Source organism: Pristis pectinata, chromosome 21 (genome assembly GCF_009764475.1).
Source record: "Pristis pectinata isolate sPriPec2 chromosome 21, sPriPec2.1.pri, whole genome shotgun sequence".
In the NCBI taxonomy this organism is placed as follows: Eukaryota; Metazoa; Chordata; class Chondrichthyes; order Rhinopristiformes; family Pristidae; genus Pristis; species Pristis pectinata.
The window spans coordinates 21176679-21203833 of record NC_067425.1 but is presented as its reverse complement, the minus strand read 5'-3'; the positions used below and the strand labels follow the sequence as shown (position 1 = coordinate 21203833).

The window sequence follows — 27155 nt, the reverse complement described above, 5'->3', positions numbered from 1 at the left end:
AGTCCACTGTGCCACACAACCTTTCAATGATTAGAGGAGCAAACTACTACCTGTAGTGTAGAGATTACGCCCATTGCCACCTGCAGTACTGCGATCATGGTGTCGACGCCTTCAAACATTCCCTCCTTATCTTCCTGAGTAAATGAAACAGATTTTCATCGTCAATGCCAGAAAACAATGCGTTCTTCTGTCTTTCCTTCAATTTTTCCCCATCCCACAACCTCACCAGTTCCCTTCCAAAACGGTTAGTTTTTAGTCAACATACAATAAAGCAACCCTGGGAAGGGGGCAAGGAAGTGGAAAAGGGTTTTGCATAGTTCCAGGCACAGATGAGATGGGCTGAATGGCCTACCCTGCTGCGATTGCACGGGCTACTCTCCTCAGCCTTCTTCTTGACACAATGTAATTGGGAACCGTAGACAAACAATCAACTCTGATTCTCCCCTTAGCTGCATATGGGAAACTTCTATAATCTGGCACCCTTGGGACTTTGATGGTGCCATACGAACAGACTTCAAAGTCAAAGTGGAGTGTATTGTCATATGCACAACTACATGTATGCATAGGTGCAATGAAAAACTTGCTTGCAGCAGCATCACAGGCACATATCATCAGATAAGCAACAATCACAAGAAAAACACAAATTAAACTTGCATGTTTCTCCTATTAATACCCAAGCACACTTTTATTTCACTGTTTTGTTACATGTTACATGATAGTACAATAAATTTCCCAGCCAACCTGGTGAGTTTAAAGGGAGCAGCAAATATGCAAGCACTGCAGACCCCGGCTCTGGCTACAGATCTACCCAGGTTCCTGACCCCCAGTGTTCTGCATCCTGATGTCGGCTTCAGCCACACACTCGGCCCACAGTCTGGACCCCAGGTCATATCTGGACTAACGAGTGAGCCAAATACTGGACTATCAGGATTTCCAAACAATCAGATGTTGGATTATCAGATTTTTCCTGTAGATAGATAGGCAGGAAGAGCAACACAGAATGACCAGAACTGAACACAATACTCCAAGTGTGGTCTAACCAGAGTTTTATAGAGCTGCAACATTACCTCATGGCCCTGGAACTCAATCCCCTGGCTAAAGGCCAGCACACCAATATGCCTTCTTAACCACCCTATCAACTTGCGTAGCAACTTTGAGGGATCTATGGACTTGGACCCCAAGATCCCTCTGTTCCTGCACACTGCTCAGAATCCTGCCATTAACCTTGTACTCTGCCTTCAAGTTTGTTCTTCCAAAGGGTATCACATCACACTTCACCGGAATGAACTCCATCTACCACTTCTCTGCCCAATTCTGAACCTTATCTATATCCTGTTGCAGCCTACAACAACCTAAGCTAAGATATCTTTATTAGTTCGTCACATGTACATCGAAACACACAGTGAAATACATCCTTTTGCATAAGTGTTCTGGGGCAGCCCGCAGGTGTCATGCCCACAACTTCCTAACCTTTTACACTATCCACGACACCTCCAACCTTTGTGTCATCTGTAAATTTACTAACCCATCCCTCCACTTCCTCATCCAAGTCATTTATAAAAATTACAAAGAGCAGGAGTCCCAGAACTGAGCCCTGCAGCACACCACTAATCACTGACCTCCAGGCAGAATATTCTCCATCTACTACCACCCTCTGCCTTCTGTAGGCAAGCCAATTCCAAATCCACATAGCCAAGTCTCCATGAATCCCATGCCTCATGACTTCCTCGATGAGCCTACCATGGGGATCATTGTCAAATGCCTTACTAAAGTCCATAAACACATCCACCGCTCTACCTTCATCAATTTGTTTTGTCACCTCCTCAAAAAACTTAATTAGGCTCATGAGGCAAGACATGTTCCTCACAAAGCCATGCTGACCATCCCTAATAAATCTACGCTTCTCCAAATGCACATAAATCCTGTCCCTAAGAATCCTTTCCAATAGCTTGCCTACCACTGATGTAAGACTTACTGGTCTGTAATTCCCAGGATTATCCCTATTATCTTTCTTGAATAACAGAACAACATTTGCCATCGTCCAAACCTCTGGTGCCACTCCTGTGGCCAGGGAGGACACAAATATCATCGTCAATGCCTCAGCAATCTTTTCCCTCACTTTCCGTAGCAACTTGGGGTACATCCCATCTGACCCTGGGGACTTATCTATCCTAATGTTTCTCAGAAACTCCAACACTACCTCTTTCTTAACCTCAGCATTCTCTAGCACATCAGCCTGTTCTATGCTGACCAAAGTCCCTCTCCCTACAGAACAATGAAGCAAAGTATTCATTAAGGACCTCCTCTACCTCCTCCGCCTCCAAGCACATTTTCCCGTTTATCTCTGAGTGGTCCTACCCTCACTCTGGTCAGGATAGTATGCCTTGGGATTTTCCTTAACTCTACTTGCCAAGGCTTTCTCATGTCTCCTTCTAGCTCTCCTAAGTCCCTTCTTAAGCTCTTTCCTGGCTACCTTATAATTCTCAAGAGCTCTGCCTGATTTTTGCTTTCTAAACTTTAAGAATGCTCCCTTCTTCCTCTTGACTAAATGTTTCTTGTCAACCATGGTCCCTTTACCCTACCATCCTTCCGTCTTAGTAGGAATTTCTCAGTTCATTCCTTATGACTTGGGTTTGTTTTTTTTATTATTAATGACACCTCGAAGGGAAAATGCAAAGTGGTATCACTAAAGTAGAGATTGGTATGAGATGAGAGATATCTTTATTAGTCACATGTACATCGAAACACACAGTGAAATGCATCTTTCGCGTGAGTGTTCTGAGGGGCAGCCCACAAGTGTCGCCATGCTTCAGGCGCAAACATAGCATGCCCACAACTTCCTAACCCGTATGTCTTTGGAACGTAGGAGGAAACCGGAGCACCCGGAGGAAACCCACGCAGACACGGGAGAACGTACAAACTTCCTTACAGACCGTGGCTGGAATTGAACCTGGGTCACTGGCGCTGTAAAGCGTTACGCTAACTGCTACACTACGTTCGTAGTGTACAAAGTAAACCTTTTCTTTTCACTAGAATGCAATAAAATACAACTGTGGGCATGTCAAATGAAGTTCATTTGAAATGATGATGGTGAAGTATTATGAACCTTGTGATAAGTGTATTTATAGGGTGACTGGCCACATCTCTGCATATTCAAGGTTTTCGCCTTCCAATAAATGACTTCTGACTTGTTGTATCAGTAAAAGCAGCAGCCACGTTGTACACTATCCATAGCAAGGTTCCATAAACAGGAAGTAGACAACTTACAGGTTGATCTTGAAACACCAGGTTTGAGGTACTTGTAGACACATTACTGCTAACAGTCATAGTGTGAGACTCATGTCTTGAAAGTTATTAAAGTGTTTCAGATATTATGAAACATTATTGAAAATTTTTTAAGTCAATGCAGTCACATAGCCCTGTCTCTTCAGCACCAGGTAAAGGAAAGCAATTGTGATCACTTCAGTCACCTTGCACCACTCTGGAAGTTTAAACCAAAGCTTCCAGTTGCAAATCATTCTTCTGGAGCATTGTCAGGAGAATCCATTGCTGGTCACTTCTGGAACAACCAGGTTTTGATAACTAATCCAAGCTGGGATCCCATTCAGATAAATTCCATTACTTAACCCACCCCAACCCCACTCCCCACACGCAGGTCCAAACCCTGACGTAGCCAACCCGCCCCTCTGCTCGGCCCAGACCCTGAACCACCAAATTCCCAAGCCCCTCCTGTTTTTTTTGAAACAAAGCTGAAAAAAATTTTAGGAAAAAAAAGGCATGAACTTCTGAAACTTCACTGCTGAAGGATAGTGAGACACACATCCTGAAACATGCACCACCTACCTGCAAATCCTTATTGTACGTGCTTGGCAGTCCCTTCAGGTTCATTAAAAATCCAGAGCACTGTAAAAGGGAAGAACAAAATATTTTAATTAAAGACATATTAAAAAGCAATTTTTACAATGTCATGTATCTCTTGTCACTTTAGAACACAAGAACACAAAGAAATAACAGGAGGAGTAGGCCATTCAGCCTCTCATGCCTATTCCAAGATCCTGGCTGAACTTTTCCCTCAGTGCCACTTTCCTGTACCAACCCTATTTCCATTTATTCCCTTAATATCCAAAAATCCATCAATTACTGTCTTGAATATATATGTAGTGACTAAGCCTTTTCTTGGGTGCAGAATTCCAAAGATTCACTACCCTAGACGTAAAAGATTCACTATCCTGAATGACTGAGCCCATATTAAGAGCCCACGATCTCTTGTTCTTGTTACCCTGACCCGGCGAAACATTGTTCATGCATCCGCCCCGTAACATTGCAATGAGATCATCTCCCATTCTCTCATCTTTGCCAAAACAAAAGCTTTCAATGTGACAGCCACATTAACTACTAATTTAACAAATGCTTTATTACTTTTTAATGATGGAATTTGCAGAATAACTTGTGTAACTAAAAATAAGGTCCACTTGTACAATGAAACAATATTACTGTTACAAAAGAAACAGGAAAGTGTGCAACAGCACTTACACTCCTCTCTCTCATACACACACATGGGCTCAAACATGGGTGCCCTTGCCTGCTACCTCCATCCTTGCTTCCCAGCCACTCACCCACCCTCCCCTTGACCCTCCTACCTGCAGTTCTGTCTATCCCTGAATTCCTTCTTTCAGAGTTTCCTCCCCTCCTTCCCCCAATTCTCTGAGCTACTCCCAACAGCCTTTACACCCTCTCCCTTCCTGTGCACAACTGTCTACATTACAAGCCATCATCCGGTCTCCAGCTCCTGATCCCAGCCCAACTTCTGACCACACACCTAGCCCTGTGCCTATGGCACTCCGTCCATACACCTCATCCTGTTGCTGATCATGTTAGGAGCCAGGTTGCTACTTGGTGAATGTCCCTTTAAGGCAGCTGGACAGTAGTGTAGTAGTGTGTGTGGTGTTATCTGACTTTGGCAAGTGGAAGGAAAACTATCACTGGAGTGTACTGGCTGCTGCACAGAGAGACGGGGGTGGGGGGGGGGAAGAGAGAGACACACAAAGAGAGGCAGAGGGAGAGACAGACTGCTGGTCTCTGTGTCTATGGATGAAGAACAATAACTGTGACTATCACCATATAATCCATATGGATTTTTGGAGCAATCTGTGGAGTCCACTTTGTCATTAACCTGTACTGGAAGCAGGTATATCTGTGGGCAGCCACGAATCGAGTGCCCTCGGTGTGGCAGATACTTCGGAACAAAGCAACGGAGATCATCTGTGATTGAGGTGTCATATGGGTTCCATCGTGGAACTTGTGGATTCCGTAAATTTTCTCTCTACATTCTACTGTGGTTTTCAAAAGCCTCTGCTCATCGTTCTACTTTATGACTTGCTGAACTGAACTTTGAGAACTATTCCTAGACGTGGGGTTTGGGAATTTGCCACACACACACTGAGTTTATTTTTGGGGTCAATGTTTAATATCTAACATTGTTATTTCTCTTATCACTACAAGTAGTTATTAATAAATAGATTCTAACACTTATACATGGCTCTTTGTGTTTCTGTTGTTGCTGGTACGTAACAATCACGATTCACCCACACAAACTAGAAATATAAGCAATTAGTCAGGGAGTTCCACATGATCAATGGAAGCTGCCACTGACCTGTGGGCCTTGCATTGAAGAACAATACCCTAGAATGCACAGGCAGTCTGTTCAATGTCTTCTCGTAGGACCTACCCCATACATCAATCTGGTGAACCTTCATTGCTCCCCCTCTCTCACAAGAATACTCTTCCTTAATTAGTGAGACCAGACCTGTACACAACAGTCCAGTGCATCTCACCAGGGCCACCAGTCTACAGGGCCATTTCTGTAAGATGTCTTCACTCTCCTCTTTGGGAAAAAGGCCACCATATCATTGGCCTTCCTAAGCTTGCTATATCTGCATGCTAACTCACTGAAGGTGTTCAATGAGATCTGAGTGTCCTTGTACATGAATCAATTTCACACCATTTAAAAAGTATGCCATTTTTCTATTTTTCCTACAAAAGTGGATTACCTCACATTTTACCACTTCATATTCCCCTCATCAATTCACATAGCCTATCTATATAACCCTGAAGCTTCTCTGCATCCTCCTTACATTTCATATTGCCACCCAGCTTTGTATCATTTGCAAACTTGTATATATTACACTCGATCCCTCATCCAAATCATTGATATTGATTGTGAACAACTAGGGCCCCAGCACTGATTCCTGCAGCATCCCCCCAGTTACAATGTCCTATTTTCCATTAACCAATCCTCGATCCATTCCACAATCCCATGTGCTCTAATTCTGTATAATAATCACTTGTGTGGTACCTTAATCAAAATCCTTCTAAAATCCGAATATTGGTATTGGTTTATTATTGTCACTTGTACTGAGGTACAGTGAAAAACTTGTCTTGCATACTGATTGTACAGGTCAATTCATTACACAGTGCAGTTACATTGGGTTAGTACAGAGTGCATTGATGTAGTACAGGTAAAAATGATAACAGTACAGAGTAAAGTGTCACAGCTACAGAGAAAGTGCAGTGCAATAAGGTGCAAGGTCACAACAAGGTAGATTGTGAGGTCATAGTCCATCTCATTGTACAAGGGAACCGTTCAATAGTCTTATCACAGTGGGATAGAAGTACATCACATCCACCAGTTCCCCCTTATCTATTCTGTTTGTTTCAACCTCAAAAACTCTAACAGATTTATTAGAGTCAATACCCTTTCTATCAATCACACCGACACTGCACAATCCTATTATTATTTTCTAAGTGCAAAGTTAATAATAGATTCTAGCATTTTCTCTACTTTCCTTAGGTACTAAGGTCCCTTTATAGTGTCGGAAGGTGTAAACCAATTTCTGTACAGCAAAAAGGTGATGTGATAATGATCAGTTAATTTTCTTTTAAAAATCCATAATATTGATTAAGGACTAAATATTGGTCATCAATACAGGACATCAATAGTGTGCAGTCCTTGAGGGGGCAGACAGGGAACTAATTTAACACTTCATCTGATAAATAGCAGTTCTGATAGTTCAGCACTCCCCCAGTACCTTGTTGGACTGTCAGACCCTGGAGAGGGACTTGAACCCTCAACATTCTGACTCGAGATGAGAGCAATACCAACTGAGCCACAGCTGACACACCATCAGAAATACAACAATGGGCAAGAATGGCTTTCAGACATGCAACTTAGCAGCACTGAAAAAAATTGGGAGTGCATCAGTTATAAAATTCCCCCGACAGTTGTGAAGCTACAGGGGAAGAAGAACAATAAATACTTGTGGTGCCATTAAACTGACATTTACCAGAAAGTTCACACCAGGACTAAGTTCATACAAGGACCAAGTCAGCAGTGATGCCTTCAATGGTTGAATAGCAAACTGAAAATTATTCTTAAGGTTCTTACAATAAATAAAACAAGACACTTGGAAAAGTACTGGAAGACAGGGCCTCTGAGAACCTTCACTCCAGCAAAAAGAGGGGAAAGAATTGGGGGCAAAAAGCTATTTCCATGTCATCCGAACAGAAAAGGGTCAGGAAATTGCAAACTACTGAGGCAGCCTTATTTTTCTCTGTGAATAATTCCAGCTTTCACATGAGTGAATGAGTCCACAAACACTTATAGAAGAGAGTGAGGCAACAGCACCAAGTCAAGAATATTCTGCACTTTCTCTGTGTGTGTAACATCATTAAACATTCCCAGGTCAGATCCTGCACAATTCTGGCAAAGTGCCTTAACCTCCCAATTTCTTGGTAATTTGTCAGATTTTTCTCATTTTTTTGTTTTTAAGGTTGGGTGTGTGCAGAATGAGGGGAGAGCTGAGCCAATGGGGCTCTGCAGTAACACTGCACACAGTATCCTTACCCGCCCAAACACACGGCCAGCTTTGCTTCGAATCAGTTCCAAACTGTCGGCGTTCTTCTTCTGGGGCATCAGGCTACTCCCTGTGCTGAAAGAACAAGGAAACTCATAGCACCGTCAATCACCCAAACGGTAGGTACACAGCTGACGTCCCCTTCCTTCACCATAGCAGCACACTGCCCATCCCTACACACACAGATACCCAAAACTTGAACACATGTAAACATGCATACACACACACACCCACACACTTACTCCACCCCTGCAAGTGCATGCGTACACAACCCCACATTCTACCTTTCACACTCCAACACATGCACACCTAGGTCGCTCCCACACAAGTGTGCACAAAACCCCCTCACACATGTGCACATTCCACCCCACACACATGTACTCCATCTCCCACACATGTACAAACCTGAACACATGCACACACACACACAGAAACCCCTACATGCATACACACACACACGTTCCACTCCTCTCACACTCATGCACACAGTCCATCCATCCATCCATGCACACACACATCTCTTAGCTGAATGCATGGCAGAATCAGCATCTGGTTCCTGCTTGAGGAATCAGTTCACCAACGTAACTGTATTCCAAAGAAACTCCATGGCAAGATAATTTTTGGTACTCAGCCTGCCAACATACAAGTCCTTTGACTCCAAGAGGCTTGCCTAAAATGATCTATTTTGGTGTGCTTCACTTTCAGTGTTTACTACTGGCAGACCAAGAAAGGAAGAATATAAATGACTTTCAAATGCAAATATCAAATGAAGAACTGAAGAGCTTGTCAGTAGTCCTAATGGTAACTCAGCAATATTGTACCCCCCTCTAACAAGCTTCCCACAGGAGCGCACAAGAAAATAAGGAGCTGGAGTAGGTCCCTTAGCCCTGCCCTGCCATTCACTGTGATCATGGCAGATCTACACTGCCCTGAACTCCTCTTCTGTGCCATAACCATCAATTCCTTGATCTTTAAAATATTTATCTATCTAATGATCTGGCCTCCACCATCCTCAGAGGGCAAAGGATTCCAGAGATTCATTACCCTTTGAGAGAAGAAATTTCTACACACCTCAGTTTTAAATGACTGACCCCTTATTTGTAGCTATATCCCTTTGTTTGTGACTCTCCCACCAGTGGGAACATCTCAACATTTACCATGAAAATCAAAAAAAAACTGTAGATACTAGAAACTTAAACAAAAAAAATCTACCTTGTCAAGCCCCTTTAGGGTGTTATATGTCTGAATAAGATCTCCCCTCATTCTTCTGAGCTCTAAGGAATACAGACTGGAACTGTCTAGCCTCTTTTGATAGAACAACCCTCTCATCCCAGGAATTAGCCAGTGAATTTCCTTTGGACTGCCTCCAATGCTACCATGAGCTTTCCTAGGTAAGGAGACCTAAACCGTGTGTAGTATTCCAGGTGTGGCCTCAGCAACACCCTGTAGAACTGTTACAAAAGCTCCCTATTCTTAAACTCCAACCCCTCCACAATAAAAGCCAAAATATTGTTTGCCTTCTTATCTAGTTGTTAGATCTGCTAACTTTTTGTGATTCATGCACTAGAACACCTAGATCCCTCTGAACTTCGCTCATTTGCAGTCTCTCTCCATTTCGATAATAATCTGGTTTTTGATTCCACATCACCCCACACTTCCCCATATTAAACTCCACTTGCCAGCTTTTCATCCAATCACTCAATCTATCCATATCGCATTGCTGAATCAACATGCCCTTCCATCTGGAGAGCAGCTAATCTAAGGGATGAATAAATTCCAAGCCATCATACACTCATTCAATGAAGTGATTGACAAACCTTGCATTACATGAAACACCTGCAAGAGTGGGACCTTTCCTAACATCCCCCCTGATGATAAAGATCCATGACGAGACTGAGGAAAATGTCAACCATTTTCTAGATCTCAGAAGACACCTCTCAGCAAACCCAGGCATCAGTGATGAAATTCACCACTGCCTCCAGAGCACCAGCACACAGCATTTGGCTGACTGAGGAAAAAAGTGTTTGAAGGCCAAGAGTTCAAACCCAACAAAAAAACTCATGATCTACCACAAGACCATGAAGTTTGTTCTCCTGCATGCTTCAAAGACATGGAGCTCAAGCACTGGAAAGATACCACCCATGCTGTCTCTGTAGAATCTTCCAAACCCACTGTCCCAGACTGATAAACCAGTATCGAGGCTCCAATTACATTTTGCCAGCTCTGATGGGTGAGTTACATTGTTTGCATGCCTGAAACTAGGCTCCTGAAACAGGCACTCCACTCCAAGCTCCATCATGGAAAGAGTTTACCAGGAAGACGGAGGAAAGACTTCAAGGATGAGTTCAACATCTGCTTAAAAAAAACGTAACATCATCACCAACTTGTGGTAATCCCTGGCATGTGATCAATCAAAATGGAGAAAGAGCATCTGGGACGTCCATTTGTTGGGAGCACAAGGAAAGCCAATGTAGAGAGTGGAAGAAACTCCCATCTCCTAAACTAACCCCTTATCATCACCCCCATCCCCCACACCAAGCATCCCATCTGCTGGTTTTACATTGGCCTCATCAGCCATGTCATAATCCATAGAAAGGGAGTGAAAACAAGTCACTGTCAATCCTAAGGGACTGTGCAAGAAGGCGAACTCATCAAGCTTTCCTTACCAACAATCATGGGAACAGAAATAGGCCTTTTGGCTCTGAGCCTATTGTGTCATTAAGCGAGATTGTGACTGAATTGTAACCTCACTCCCCATACCTGCCTTTCCCTCTTATCAATCGCAGATTATTTATTAACAATTGCCCTCATTTCAATAACCATTTGCAGTAGAAATTTCCAAACTTCTGTCAATCCTAACACAAAATGGCACTCTACCATCTATTCTGATGTGGGCTGCTGATATTTTTTTCAGAAAGTGAACTACCACTGCTTTTCTGTAATCATCTTAGAGGTAAAGTGACAATTTATCACCTGCAGAGAAAAAAAACTACCTCACAGGAACATAAACAACTGCACGCAGTCAGAAAACCTCAGAGCTATCACAGGGATCACATTAATGAAACACAATATTTATTCATAAACATTAGAAACAAAAAGGTATTGAAAACTCCTATCTCAAATGATTCATCAAAATAGTTTTGTTCATTCACTCAGGTTGCTGTTTCTGGAGGCATTTCCAGCTGCACTAAACCACGCTGTTTACAGATTTCAGCTGCATCTCCCTCCAACCTCAGAAAATCTACAATTAATTCAAGATAAAACAGACACTCCACCCAAACAAATAATATATTCATTCTGCGGCTACTGAATTATAATGAGAGAATGATTAAATCACTGATTATTGAATTACCTGTAGGCATCAGACAGTGTTATAAATCCAAATTCCTTTGTGTTGTAAATTATTAGATCCTCAGACATCTTACTCAGATGTATCAGGCACATGGAGCACCAGAACAGAATCTCAACTTTAATAAACAAGAGATATTTGTTAAGAATGTAAACTATTGTAATGAAAAGCATTGCTGGATATTTATCATAGAACCGGAGGTTTCACATCTTCTGCTCTTTAATTATGAGGAAACAGACAAAACATGGTGCCTTACAGCAGAAAAATCGATTTGGAGGGGTGGGGGGGGGTGTGGTTGAGGGAGGGAGAGGGAAAAAGAGAGAGAGATATGGGAGTTTTGGGTGACTGGTTATAGTGACAAGGGATGGATATTAGGGTCCAACAAGGATGATTGCTGGAGTCAATCAGGGGCATAATCAGGTTAACTATTTAAATTATGAATCAAAATCATAATTTCTAAATTTGTAAACATTTTCAAAACCAGTTCCCTGGTGCTAATTCTCACTGGGGAAATGGTTTCACTGGAACCAACTTGTCAGCGAAATAATTCCACATTTTACCTATTACCAGGAGATACCTTCTAACATTTAGTTAGGGAGTGGCAAGAACGTGGAACTCACTGCTGCAGAGAGTGACTGACATGAAAAGTACAAATGGATTGAATGGGAGAATGGAAAACATCTGGAGAAGACAACAGAGCCCCTGCTGATAGAGAAATATATGGAAGGAAGGGAGGAGTACTGAGTGAGCCCTAAACACTGGCATGAACAGCAGCTGCATGATTTGTGGGGATTTTTGTTGAATATGTGTAATTTTCTTTGCAAGTGTCAAACACTCATATTTCTGGAAAACTGACAAGGGTGGAAAATCAGAAGGTTGGGCAGTTTTGAAGGGAACAAGGATGCAGCCTGACCTACTACTGATTATTGTTCTTCTGAAGTAATTCCAGGATTTTTGCCTCCACTATCCAAATTGGAAGTTCATTTCATTAATTGAGAATTTGATTTAAAGATCATCATCAGCTCAAACTTGCATTTTACTAACCTGACCCCATCCTTGCCCTATGGTTTAGGTTGAAGTATTATTTTTGGTCTGTATTCTTTCTACATGATCCACCAACTTACCCCTGAGATTCTCCCAGTGGTATGACTCTCACTTTTCTTCTTCTTCATACAGCAAGTTTCCAAGAAACTTCACTTTCCCTCTGCATGACAATCCTCAACTTGCTTCTTGCTTTATCTTTCATAAACTTAACTCCTCATAATGTTGTTTGATTTTACACTAATATCCTTTTCTCAGACAGTTTCTCAGACAGAAGCAACTTTCACATCATTCTGGCTCCTTGAATTAGCAGCATTTATCAAAACGATCTCAAGAAAACATTCTGTATAATATCTCAAATAGTCTATTCACAGTTGAATCTTTGAAATATATCATTAATCTCTGTTCAAACTGAATACTTCTCTTAATGCTTTCTTTGTTATTGCAATCCTGCTAACCTATGGAAGTGGTCACAACATGACTTTGTCCCTATTGTACCCAATCCCCATGTTAGACAGACTATTACTTGGTCCAACACTATGCTTCGGCAAAGCTGTTCCCCATCAACCACGATCTTAGGCAAAACCCCCCTGATCCAATCCTATTCTTGTTAGTAATGTCAAGCAGCAACTCAAGTGCAATATTTGTGGCAGTAACAGCTGATTTAAGTTTGTATTCTGAAGGTATGCCACACAGAGGTACATACTGAAGAAGGGAATATCTCAATACTACAACTGTAATGTAGAAACTTCAACATGATCTAATGACCCAGGAACAAGTAAAAAGACTGAAAGAAAAGAGGTAAGATTGAAGAAGTGGGTTTTAAGGAGTGCCTTAAAAAAGTAAAAAGTAAAAGAGAAGAAAATTTAGGGAGTAAATGCCAGGTGTTTAGAGTTATGTGCCTGAAGGTAGAACAATCTTTGGTGGAGCCAGAATTGGAAGTAGGCAAACTTAGAGCCTTCCACATCCAGAGGGTGTTAGAGAGACAGGAAGGATAGAGGCCACAGTGGGATTTGAAAAAAAAGACCAGAGTTTTGAAACCAAAGAGGTCAACAAATTGTAAAAACTAAGAGGGTTCAGATTGATCTAATGTTACATTTGTAAATCCTGTGTTTACTCTCCATACAAATCATCCACAGATTGTTTATTTTGTGAAAGAAATAGCACTTGCCAACAAAGTCTCGCTCACTGGTTGCGTCCATACTGTTCAAGCTAATTGCATCAAACTGCAGCTCTGAAAGTGAAACAAGCAGTTCAACAGTCAGCACAGGTGATTTGGTTCTTGACAGATTTTTTTTTAAAAATCCCCATTCTAAGAAATTTTAAAATACAGGGAAGGTACATGAAAGGATTTGTTCTGAAATTAATATAACAGACTAGGTTTCTTTCAAAAAAGAATCAGTAAGACTTCTTTCATTTTCTCCCATCATGGCCAAATTATGGCTGATGATTTTTAATTCTGTTCCAGCTCATAATTATTGCTAAAGTTTTACTGCCACTCTCAGCAAGATTCAGACCACAAATTAGGAATTCTAACAACTTCAACTGTTGCAAGAAAAAAGAAAAAATAAATCAGGTTAATCAATCAGTAATTTGTACAGTCTTAACCAAGTATTAAACAGTTTTCAACACACACAAAATGCTGGAGGAACTCAGCGGGTCAGGCAGCATCTATGGAGGGAAATAAACAGCCGACGTTTCAGGTCGCGATCAAGAGTCCTGATGAAGGGTCTCGACCCAAAACGTCGACAGTTTATTTCCCTCCACAGATGGTGCCTGACCCGCTGAGTTCCTCCAGCATTCTGTGTGTATTTCTCCAGATTCTAGCATCTGCAGAATCTCGTGACTCCATTAAACAATTTTCAATATTTTTCTTTAATTTTAAAAGTTTACCTTTACGAAGAAACTCTCTGTCAATCTGAAAAGGATTTCCAGCAATGGCACCACTAGGAATTAAAATAGTAATTCCAATGAATCAATTGTCCATTCTTAATTGATCCTAATATACTGATGCACAAATTGGATCTGGGGAGATCAGTAAATTAACCTACTATAGGAGAATTAAGATGATTTACTACTCTGAAAGTCACAGGAGATAACAGAATGATATAGCACCTTCCCAATGGTAGAACATTGGTTCTTCTCCTAACTTCATCCAGTCTCTCGGCATCACGAGACAAGGCAGTGGCATAGCTAGAAGTACAGAAGACATGTTCAATGAACAAAATGCAACAACAGATTAACCTCAGGAGTTTTAAATAATGCTCAAATCATAATAATTTCACAATAATTTGTGTTTTAGTGCGATGGTCAATATTTTGGCATTTAATTAAAGAATTTCCATTGAAACACTTAACAACTTCAGGATACTTCACAGCACTTTAAGGCCAATGCATCTCTTTTTAAGTCTGATCATTGTCATTCTGCAGCAATCCAGTGACAGGTGGTGATCTTTTAATCTATTTTTAGTAGGTTTGGTTCAGAGATTACTGTCAGCCAGCACACAGGAAGAATTTACGTCCATCTGATGAACCTCTCTCTTCCACTCCCCCTTCCATCCCCACCCTTAGGATTAGGCAACTCTTCTGGTAAAAACACCATTAATTTCTTCAGCTTTCTTTGTAATAACTTAATAACTTCTGTGCAGGTGTAATACCCTCTACAGAACTTATCACAGGGGTACTTCAGAGTCTTCTAAACTCAGCTTCTGTAATACTTCAGATGATGATTTTGAAATTTCCATTTATTGCTGCTCTGGACCCAGCTTTTGTTTCCATATTTGTCCGATTACAACACTGTTTGATTTGAACCATCAATTCTAAAATTTAATATCTTCTGCCAAAGAACTCCTTTCCCCCCTTTCCTCTTTCTAAGCAACCTGAAATTTGTCTTTTGCCAGTTCTGATGAAAGATCATCAATCTGTTTCTCTCTCCACAAATGTTGCCCAACCTACTGAATACCAAATTTTCTAGAAGCAAGTTTGTTACCATGCATAATCTCCAGCTATTTTTATTATTGTACAAGAACAGCTGCAAATGAATGGCCAAGATACCTCAAGAAACACAAGGTCTTCTATTTTAGTTATAGTTAGAAATTTAATCTGACCAGAACTTAAATTGATGCGAAAGTGAGCACAGTAAAAGGCAATGACTTGTAAACTGTATGAAAAATTCAGAGTTCTTCATTTAGACTGACTATACACTTGCACGCTTAGCAAGTCAAAATAAAATTTCACAGCCCAATTTTCCTTTAAGCTTATCTGTATTTTTTCTGGTCCAATCTTTCACTTTAACTCTGAAAATAACACCTCTCCTCGCAAAACAGTTTTCAAGTTGGAAATTAAAAACTGGCTTTCATTATCACTAAATATCATTTTCTATATTTTGACATAGAGAACACCTCTGTGCAAAACTTGCATTTGAGTAGTGCTTTTAATGAATCTATCCCAATGTGCTTCACAGGAACATCAGCGGAAGTGAAACATATTACGAAAGGTGATATGAAAAGTGATAGGAGTTTCAAAGGAGCCTCTTAAACAAAGAAAGGAGGATTTTTAAAAATTGCAGAGACGCTTAGTGAGCAAATTCCAGAGGTCAGGACCTGGGTGTCTGATATACCTGAACGCTGGAGTTAGGAAAATGGATTCATGTGCAAGAGGCTGGAACTGGAGAGTCTTATATGTTTCCAGCATTGTAAAAAGTTTGAGAGAGAGGAAGGGCAAGGCCACAGAGGAATTTGTGAAAAAAAAGGATGAGTGTTTTAAAAATCAAAGTAATCAGCATACTATGATTCAAAAAAATCACTATCTTCAGCAAATTAAAACCTTTCAGTACAAGTTTACCTTATTTCTTTGCAAACCTTCTGATAAACCCATGATATCACAGTTAGCATTTGAACATTATATTTAGAAGTGCAAGTCCATCACCCAAAGAACAGTGGTAAAATATTTATTTTTATCCATGCAAGTAAATTTAACCATGGACTTCATGAAATTTAGAGGCCACGAGTCCTCTATTTTTCAGATGGTTCACACTAGTGAAAATAGGGATCACCTCAGTATCCAGTGACTCCATCGAATTGGCTGGGCCCTCTGCATATGAGTATAACCAGGAAAAAGGATGTCAATCTCTCTGGAAAACAACAGACATATATAGTTATTGCCGTGGAACAGAAAGTATTCTAACAATGTAGGAACAGAGTCACAGGTTTGTGGAACAGACTTTCTTTAATTGATACCTTTCACAAAGAACATGATTTGACCAGAATGTCCAAAAGTGATATAGATTGCAAGAGGAATGGGCATGAGGGATTAAATAGACTTTATTTGGGGTTATTTAAGCTTCTTAAGTGTAATATATAGATTTATTTGTATATTCAGCCTGGACAAGCATAAAATATGAAGAAAGAGGGGCTGAGGCAACCGGATGCCCACTGACAGACACTCGGTGAACCCACTGGATGTAATTATCCAATGACCTCTAGTGGAAGCCATGAACATAGTTGCTGACCAAATGTTTTGATGCCTTCCTTGAAAACAGGCCACTGACACATCATGTCTATAGAATAGATGCTCATGGCAATATAGTTTCAGAATAAGATTTATTTTCTTGAAACTTTTGGCAAAAAGAGAACTGGGGCAAAAACTGATTACAGCCCTCTTTTCTGCTCATCAAAGTGAACACTTCAGAAAAGAACAACTATTGGGTGATTTTTTAAATTATGTATTTGAATTTGAAGGCAAGGCCATCATCAGCTCCCCATCCGTGAATGCCCTTGAGTGGAAGGCAGTAAGCCATCATCTTATCTGCCATGATAATAAAAGAACAACACATATTCCCAAGTCAGGATAATGTGCACCTTAGAAAGGAACGCTTTTAGTTGGCGACATTGCCATGCCATGTTGTTCTAGCCCTTGTCCCTTTAAGTGGTAGTGATTGGGGGCTTAGGAGGTGGTGTTGAAGATTCCTTGGCACATTGCAGGGGTGCATCTTGTGAACAGTACATGCTATAGCTGTGTCACTAATGGAAGGATTTTAACAGAGAGGATTAAATATCAGCCACATGGGCTGCTTTGTTCTAGATGATAACGAGGAAATGGATATTTTGGAACTGGCCTTAACCTGGAAAATGAAATAAACTCCAGCAGGCTCCTCTCTTTATGCCTTGTAGATGTTAGAAAAGGTTTCGTGAGCCAGGAGATGGGTTACTAGTCACAGCATGTCTAGCCTCTGAACTTCTTTAGTGACTGGTATATTTTGTTGCTGGTCCATTTAAGTGTTTGATCAATGGTGACCCAATGTCTGTTGACTGTGTGGAACTCTGTGATGGTAAAGCTACTGGTATGGGCCAACCCACCACCCATGCTCAGCCTGCACTCACGTGCCTCCCAACAACCTCCAGGCCTTGGTTTCACAGCTGCCCTGTGAGCAGAGCAGGCTGCGAGCAGTGACCAGGACATTTAGACATCAAATCCTGAGGCCCCACAGCCAGCACTGGCAGCTCCCACTTACAATCACATAAATGGAATTAAATAATTTATTTTTCTTTTTAAATATTACTTCTAATTAATTAAAAACACAAATAGCCAAAAAAATCTTAATTTTTAAATGGAAGATTCTACTTGGATTACCAATATTTTCCATGCTGAAGCCAGCAGAGATTCTGTCTAACATGTCATACCATTTCAGTCACAACATAAATCTACCAGCGCAGATTATTTAATAGTCTTTAGATGGTAACAACAGTGCAGGACAGAATAAAAAAAACTTACACAGCAGCCCTCTCCACCATTGTTTTAATCAACATGTGCAGGTGGCCCATCAGAACAGGAATTTCATCTCGCAGCCAAATTCTCAGATCAGTCACCGACTGTAAAATGGTTCATTGCATAGTTATTTACACCTTAAAGTTGCAGAGCTGCCCCAAAATCAATCAGGATTCTTATATACGGATGTACAGAAAGCCAAGCACTGCAAACTGTGAGCAAATGTTGATCTTTAGGAGACCTTGGGATCTCTTGCAGTAACAACTGGTGACCATTTGTTTCCAAAAGGTACCTTTGCATGCCAGCAAGAGACAGCAAACTTGGGCTGCTCACTGGTAAAAGTAGAAAACACACAAAAGTACATGCATATGCACATAGTGATATTTAAAATATTAACCAAAACTTGTATACTTCAATTCATCAAGATGTGTCCAAACCATAAATATTTATTGAACCTTTCCATCAGTGAGTTAAGCAATCAGCATTGGGCAACTCAGTCACACAAACCAAGATGGTCTTCAAATGTGAACCATGGTCTTTGCAACATTTATTTAGCTCAGTTCAGGTGCCTCAGATCACCTCAGAACTCTTGGGATATGGATGGAAAATCAAGGATTCAAATCAATCACGTGTTAGGCCTCAGGTAGAGCACTGGAATCAGTTCTACACAACACTCCTTTAGGAAAGGGATTATCAAAAGGGTGTAGATTTACTAGAAAAAACAAACAATAGATGAGAGACACAGCAGGATTATTTTCCTTAGTGAGAAGTTACATGATTAGATTGAATAAATAAAGGAAAAACTATGGGCATGGTAGGGTATAAAAATGTACCGTGTGGTATGACATCTGATACACTGTTGTGTACACCAGATACTGGCATATGACCTTCAATTAAAAAATGATCTTGGTAAGGTCTAGCTCTGTTCTTTGCCCGAGGAAGCAGCAACACCAAAGTGACTACAGACATCACTGGTGGATCAAATGACACATAATAAAGATAACTGGCAAGAATATAATAGCCTTATGAGCCAGAAATTGTTCAGTGTAACGCAAGAATTCAACTTGCCTGATCATTTCTGCTTCGACCTGTGTGTAATTTTCCCGCAGTTTCTCCAATCAGTTCCTGAAATAAAAAAGTACATTGCAATAACATCTTTGGTAGAAAACCCTCAGAAGTAGATTACAATTTCTGCTGACTAATAGTTAAATAATGACTTTATAGTTAGATGATGGATAATGGTTAGAGTTTGGATTATATACAGGATGTTGACTGTAACTTTACACTGATACCAGCAGATCTCCCAAAATGTTGACCCAGGAGAGACAAAGGGAAATATTAAAATAAGGTACTGCCAACAAAATCTAATAGACAGCTCATGCTACACATGGATTTATTAATGTATCTAATTAAAAGACATTTAATAGTATGCTGACATTTGTTCAAGTCAATAGATAACACAGGTAACAGTGATGCCAATATTCCTGGCAATGAGACTGTCTGGGAAAATTGGCATTCCAGGAGGTGCCGGAAGCAGGAAATCGTGCAGAGACCCGGGGAAGTCAAGACTCACACTTCTTCTGCTGGCTTGGAATTTCATGGAACTCTCCCAGATGTGAAATTGAATCTGCCATGGTATACAAGTAACCTGGCATGGTAAGTTATCTAAATGGAAGGGATTCCCAATTGGCTACCAGATTTTCCTTGGAATATGGGCATAAGTTCTGTTACCATTAAACCCACTGATTCACGTACCTCCAACAGCCATGGGTATTTTAACTCTTCATGGCGGACTCCAAGGGATTTGAGAATTGTTCTAGGTTAGTTGTCACAAATCCTCAGCTTTGAAAACATAGGCCTGAAGCCACTAACAGAGTTCCTTCAAAATCTCTGCAGGAGTTCCTCAGGGTAGTGTCCTAGGCCCAACCATCTCCAGCTGCTTCATCAACGACCTTACTTCAATCGTACGGTCAGAAGTAGGTATGTTTGCTGATGATTGCACAATATTCAGCACTATTTACAAATCCTCAGATAATGAAGTAGTCCACATACAAAAACAACAAAACCTAGACAATATCCAGGCCTAGGCTGATCGGTGGCAAGTAACAATCGTGTTGCAAAGTGCCAAGCAATGACCACATCCAACAAGGGAAAATCCAGCTATCACCTCCAATGGCAATGCCTTCACTGAATCCCCCACTATCAATATCATTGACCAAAAAACTGAACTGGAGGAGCCATATACACAATGTGGCTACAAGAGCAGGTCAGAGGCTAGGAATCCTGTAGCAAATAACTCACCTCCTAACTTCCCCAAGCCTGTCCACCATCTACGAGACTCAAGTTAGGAGTGTGATGGAACACTCTCCACTTGTCTGGATGAGTGCTGCTTCAACAACACTCAAGAAGCTTGACACCATATGGGACATAGCAGCCCACTTGATAGGTATTCCATCCACAACCATTCACTCCCTCCACCACCAACACACAGTAGCAGCAGTCTGTACCATCTACAGGATGCAGTGCGCCAAAACTCCTGAGATAGCATTTTGCAAACCCACGACCTCTACCAGCTAGAAGGACAAGGGCAGCAAAAGCATGGGAACACCATTACCTGGAAGTTGCCCTCCAAGCCACACACCATCCTGACTTGGAAATATATCGCCGTTCCTTCACCATCACTGGATCAAAATCCTAGAACACGCTCCATAAAAGCTTTCTGGGTATTCTGCAGTGGTTCAAGAAGGAAGCTCACCACCACCTTCTCAAGGGCAACTAGGGATGGGCAATTAATGCCTACAAATGCACACATCTCTTGAATGAATAAAAATCATCTAAGCTTTCAACTATGCAATGGACTAGGTCTACAGTCATGGTGATGGGTCGATGCAAAGAGAGTCATCAGGAGCCTTTGCTTTTCAGATTGGAGGTGGGGGTAGAACAATAGGGATCATGCCGAGGACATGGAAAGTGATGGGTGAGAACTAATTAGAGACCTTGGCAGAATTGGGAAAAGGATGAAAGGTAAATAAGGGACTTCTCTGACAGTTTACCAGCATTGAACTGGAAAGACCTGGTTCTCCCAGGAACGCTCAACAATGACCAACCCAGCCTATGACAATGTGGTCCAAGATTCACTGTGATACTTCTATACACAGGAAATGCATCATCCTATGTACCCCTAATGTGGAAATTACATTGGGATGCAAGGGAGATTCATACCCCAAGGTGCCCAATCACAATACCAAAACCCAAAATGGTCATTACTGTATTTCACTTCAGATAAATCATCATTGATGAAAAATAGGATCATGTGATTGAATTTTTGGAAATGATTTTGTTGAATAACATTAACGCTAAGTAAATGGGGCAGTTCCTCAGACATAATATTAATAATCTTTTGGGCCATTTTCATAACAAAATTAATAGTTAATTAACCTTAATTCTTAAGGTTAGTTAACAATAATACATACACAAGCTCATTTATAAAGCATCTAATCTATTCAGAGAACAGCAACTAAAGGAATTAACAATCTAAGCAATGCCCACTTTGCTAACCAATAACTATAAATTCAGTGCTTAGAATTCTTAGCAATAAATTTTATGGGGACTTCACCAACAATGAAACTATTAGAATGAGCAAGTGAAGCTAGTCAGGATTTGCCTACCATTAAGAGTCAGTCACCCTGAGCTATGTTGACTACCAAAGACCACTTCTGGAAAGGATTAATGATTGTTTTACTTGGTAACAGATTTGTTGACCTATGTGGCAACACATATCCCAGTCAGTAATTTTTCACTGAGACTGTCCCCAAGACTGAAACTCTAATTCTTCCATTTGCCCATACACTTTTCTGTGCAGAAGGAAGTTTTGAAAAGTAAGTTGTTCAAATGATTACTTTAGGAAAAAATAACAAAGTATATGTTCTAAAGTCGAGTTTATTGTCATATGCACAAGTACATGTATGCACAGGAGCAGTGAAAAACTTACTATGTGCCTGTGATGCTGCTGCAAGTATCAGATACACAGCATTCACAAGAAAAAACGTAAATTAACCATGAACCATAGACAATTTTTACAAGAAAGAACACAATTAGAACAAAAAAAAACTAAAGTCCATTGTAGTGCAAAGTGGTCAAAGTCACCATAGTGTTGCTATACTGAGGTAGTGATTAGGGTTGTGCAGATTGGTTCAACCACCAGCAAATGATTTCAGATTCCTGTGGGTCATGAACCAGACAGAATGTGGACACGAGTAGAAGTAATCTTGGTTATAAATTCTAACTGCACTTCCTAAACTATATCCAGATATTCCTGTGAATATTCATTCATTGAATCCTTCTTCAAAACAATCCCTGAACTTTGAAGAAGATCAGTTTTGTGGTCACCTTACCTTTAGTCTTCGTTCATGGGCAGTATGAATGTCTTCATCTCCTTCTTTGATAAGGAAAGCCCCTTTGCTCCATTCTTCATAAATCTTAAAACAGTTTGAAATCAAAAGCTTGAAGTACTCAATGTCATAAATTATGAAGTAAAATTGTACAAAAATTAGTCCCATTTCCCCTTGCAAAAGAAGGAGACTTTCACTAATATTGGTATTTTTTTTTAAAAAAGAAAACAAATACCTCACTTATAGTTCTGTGGTAGCTAAGTTTAACAGATTCAAACATGAAAGATAGGATTTTCTCCTCAGATCATAGGCTTTTAAAGTGGATATTTAATAGTAATGTACAGACTACAAAGGATTTTAATAAACAAAACGAGAAACTGTTTGCAAAAGCAGGATAGTCAGTAGAGAAAAGACACAGATTTAAGGTAACTGGAATGAATGAAGGGAGATGATGAGAACTTTTTGAAGCAGTATGTTGTTGTACTCTGAAATACGCTGCTTGGAGAAGTGGTAGAAGATGATTTAATGGTAACTTCCAAAGAGTTGAATATGTACTTGGAAACATTAATAAGTCTATGGAAAAGTAAGAGGGACCGATAGTTTTTGTCTTCCAAAGAGGCTTGGTGGGGTGTTTCTGTTGGGTATGATTCTATGACTACCTGCTGATCACCTTTCTGTGAATTATTAACTAACAGGCACATTCTAATGATGAACATAAAGCTTAGAAAATATTCAAATCAATGAAAAAAAAACCAAAAGATTCACCAAATAAGAGCAAGATTAGAAACAAAATTGACTGCAGTAGCCACGTGTAAATTAGGAAGCCTCAAAGATGCATAAAAAATGAAAGTGTTGATCTCAATGCACGAAAGAATGATCAAAAATTCATTCTGGATTTGTGACCCAAACTCAGTGCAATCAAACATCAAGATTTTTCATCAGACTTGGTCTGAGAATGTGTTGTCTCCAAAACCTTGGCATTGACCTTGCTCCCCTGAACATCCACAGTACATATTCATTGATCATAAGAAATAAAAACATTAAACTCCTCCATAATTGGATATACGCCTCCTACAATCCTTTCACCCCATAGCTCATTTGGTTTAAGCTGTACAACTGAAATGGGAGAAGTGCAGAAAATGTTTTAACCATTAGTCCTGCCTTGTGCTGGCTGTGTTGTGAACTAAATTGACCTCCTACGGCATTGCTCAAGGATAAAGCCCTGAGACACTGGTTTGCCGATTTTATGCTCAATTATACATTGAATAGTGACAGGAACTATTATTATTTGAGATGGAATTAATAAAACTGAGCTCAGAGAGACAATAAGTGAGGGTTTCTACCCGTGTTATCCCCAATGCAGGATTTTGCCACCCATTGAAATAAATGGGGGCAACAAAACTAAGGGTTGACAAAAGCAAGCAAAAATTCCATCTGACTCCATGATGGAATTGTTTAATCATTAGACCTTTTATTATGCACTAGTTCAAATAGTTACTGGGATACAGAATATAGCTGAAGGAAGGTAAACCTCTTGACTTTGATAGTTAATCCAGATCATTGCAAAATATTTTTTTTACCTTGTCCATTCCATTTAGAATTTGATCCATTTCTGATTTTGTTAGCAGCCCAGCCTTCTCCAAAGCCTTGGCATAAGCCTTGCTTCCTTGAATATCCGCAGCCCACAGTCGTTGATCATAAGAAACAGAAGCATTAAACTTCTCCATAATTGGATCAATGCTTCCTACAAATCTTCCACCCCATAGTTTATTACCCTATAGGTACAAAATAATTTGCATTTATTACATGCTTTACTTGCAAAACATAAGAAACTTAAGTGAACAACTTATTAATCAATCAAGTCATGTACTTTCCACGGTTATAGTTCAAGCCTAAATGCAGGTCAGTTACTGCAACATATAGTGCATTAAATTGAATCAAAACATTTATTTAAAAAATGAAAATCTACACTTTCTCATTATTTTCAGTAACATTGTCTTATGATTGGGAATCACCATTTCTTATATTACAACGATACACTTAAAAAATACTTCATTAGCTGTAGGCCACTCTGGAATGATCCAAGATATTGAAAGGTGACGTGTTAATGCAAACCTGTCTTTTACAGGGAAGCAGAAATTGTGTGCAATACTCTAATTCATGTTACAGAGTAAACGCAGACAATAAATTAGGACTAGAATTCCTCAATGTCACTCCAGTAAATTTTAAACAAGGGTGTACATAAGATTAGATATCTTTATTAGTCACATGTACATAGGAACACACAGTGAAATGCGTCTTTTGCGTAGAGTGTTCTGGGGGCAGCCTCCAAGTGCTGCCACACTTCTGGCGCCAACATAGCATGCCAACAACTTCCTAACCTGTACGTCTCTGGAATGTGGGAGGAAACCGGAGCACCTGGAGGAAACCCATGCAGACACGGGGAGAACATACAAAGTCCTTACAGACAGCGGCTGGAATTGAACCCAGGTCACTGGCACTGTAATGGAGTTTCATTGAGAATCATGTACACGTGAAGATGTATATTTTCTGCTACTTTATTTCATAAAACTATATTTTTCAATGAAAGATATGCAACCTATATATGAAACATGCAAAATTTAGTATTATGCAATAAGCTAACACCCCTTCACATGTATATTATATCTTAATGACATGTCACTGAAGTCCTACAGAAAAGTTCATAAAATATGGAATGGGGATATTGGAATGTTACAGTCATGGTATTTGATTATTTTATAATAGTTGGACAGGTGATGGTTTTATTCAGTTGCATAGGGCATTGGTGAGACCACATCTGCAGTACTGTGTACAGCATTGGTCTCCTCAGTTAAGGAAGGACTTTGGAAAGAATTCAAAGGAGGTCACTAGATTAGTATGAGGAACAGACAGGTTAGTCTTGTACTTGTTGGACTTTTGAAGTTGAGAGGCGACTTGACTGAAAAGTACAAGACCCTGGAGGATCTTGACAATGTGGAAGTAGAGAAGTAGTTTAGGGATTACCACTTAAGAATAACTCACCCATTTTAGAGGGGGATGAAGTGACCTTTTTCTCCCTCAGAGGGTAGTGAGTCTTTGGAACTTTCTTCCTCAAAGGGTGGTTTTTGAATTTTCTTAAGGCAGAAGTAGATAGGTTCTTGATAAGCAATGGGGTGAAATGGTACTGTGGTGGTTCAGGATTTCACTGTTCAAGACGCAATTAAATGACAGAACAAGCTCAAGGGGCCGAGTGGTTTATCTCTGCTCTTAGTATGTACAAATACTAACCATCTAATGCGAGAATGGTCTGCAGCTTCTCGGTAACTTTCTTAAAAAATAACACGCATTGCAACATATTGGAATGTCCCATTACACAATCCTCTTCAGTGGCTTAATTATATGAAAGTCACATCCTTGAACAGATGGGGAAGGACACGGAGAAAAAGCGTTGAACATGGGACAGAGCACAGCTATGGAATCTGCGTTCATTTTGCATTTGTTTTGCCCCAGCTCAAAAAGCACTATTGTGTGGTAAGGCAGGAGAGCTTAAGTTTAAACGTGTCATCGGCACAGGACGCGATACAGTCTGACATAAGCAAATGATGCAAACATTGACGGAAAAGTAAAATCAGGGAAATATATGCAATATAAACATTACAGAATAGAAACCGGGGGGTCGGAATGCAGAATACAGGTTTTTCAAGCAGTTCCAAGCATCTTAGTGCAGTTCTGAAATTAATTTAGGACGAATGTTCACCACGTCTACACTTGCTGCCATTCTAGGCAGTTAACGCTGAACAGGGCAACACTGCAAGGTGATGTTTCAGCTGGTGAACCTGTCTTCCAACATTCACGGTGGCCACCTGTGCCGTGCTGGGATAGCGACCCACGAGTCTGTACCGTCCTGGGGCAGATCTCAAGAGGAGGAGACAGAAAACCAAAAGCAAGCAACGGGGAATATCACAAGAGGAGGAATTATCTCTACTGCACCTACTGAAGCTTTGGTTCCTATATTGAACAGTTTAGGGAAACACCTTACCTCCGGCTTGGCCATTTCTGGTGTAGAACTTCAAGGTCTCCAAGGAGGCAGAGGTAGGTCCCCAGGTAGGCGAAGGAATCCTGTTTCTGCCTGTGGAGTAAACGAGTGTCAGTACATACACGACCAAAAAGGTTCAGTAAACCTCGCCGATCTTTGGACGGACGGGTTCTTGCTAAACACGTACCCACACACACTACCAATCGCGACTCTCTGCCACTGCTCCGACTAAATCGATTTCAACCAAGAAACTCCCAGTGCCCGGAACCGGAATAAACGACCATCGACAGAGACTGCTGGGATTCGTAGTCCATAATTGGACGCACCGACTGGAAACTGACGTGAAATGTTGAGTCCAGCCCCTATTCTCTGCGGGGCAAATCCCTTTGCAAATCGGCGCCACTTGTACCCTGTACTCAAGGAGCTCGGTGCTGGAAGCAATATCAACTGCAGGCAAGGCAGCTAACTGGGATTGAAAGGGTACACCCACCTCCCAAAGTAGCGCTGCCCACACTTCTGAGATACTGCCAGGAGCCCTAAGAGAGAGAAAAAAAATCACAGTATATTTAAGCCTTTTGTTTCTTTTCATTTTCCATTTATTACTAATTAAGTGTTGGATTTTAGGGCAACGTTAAACGAGGCAGGATAGTTGCAATTGTA

At 40.6% G+C, this 27155-nt stretch overlaps 1 protein-coding gene across 1 annotated transcript; it reads right to left on the bottom strand.

The window, feature by feature from the left end:
* Positions 1-26908, bottom strand: asl (argininosuccinate lyase). Its single transcript, XM_052035658.1, has 14 exons — positions 26683-26908; positions 26499-26588; positions 24040-24234; positions 22463-22546; positions 19137-19193; positions 18075-18172; positions 16357-16434; positions 14419-14496; positions 14197-14249; positions 13475-13537; positions 11266-11380; positions 7904-7988; positions 3844-3903; positions 1-134 (listed from the first exon to the last, which is right to left on the bottom strand). The coding sequence occupies exons 2-14, from the start codon at positions 26511-26513 to the stop codon at positions 24-26; spliced, it is 1092 nt and encodes a 363-aa protein (XP_051891618.1). The 5' UTR covers positions 26514-26588; positions 26683-26908; the 3' UTR covers positions 1-23.
* Positions 26909-27155: the final 247 nt, after the last annotated feature.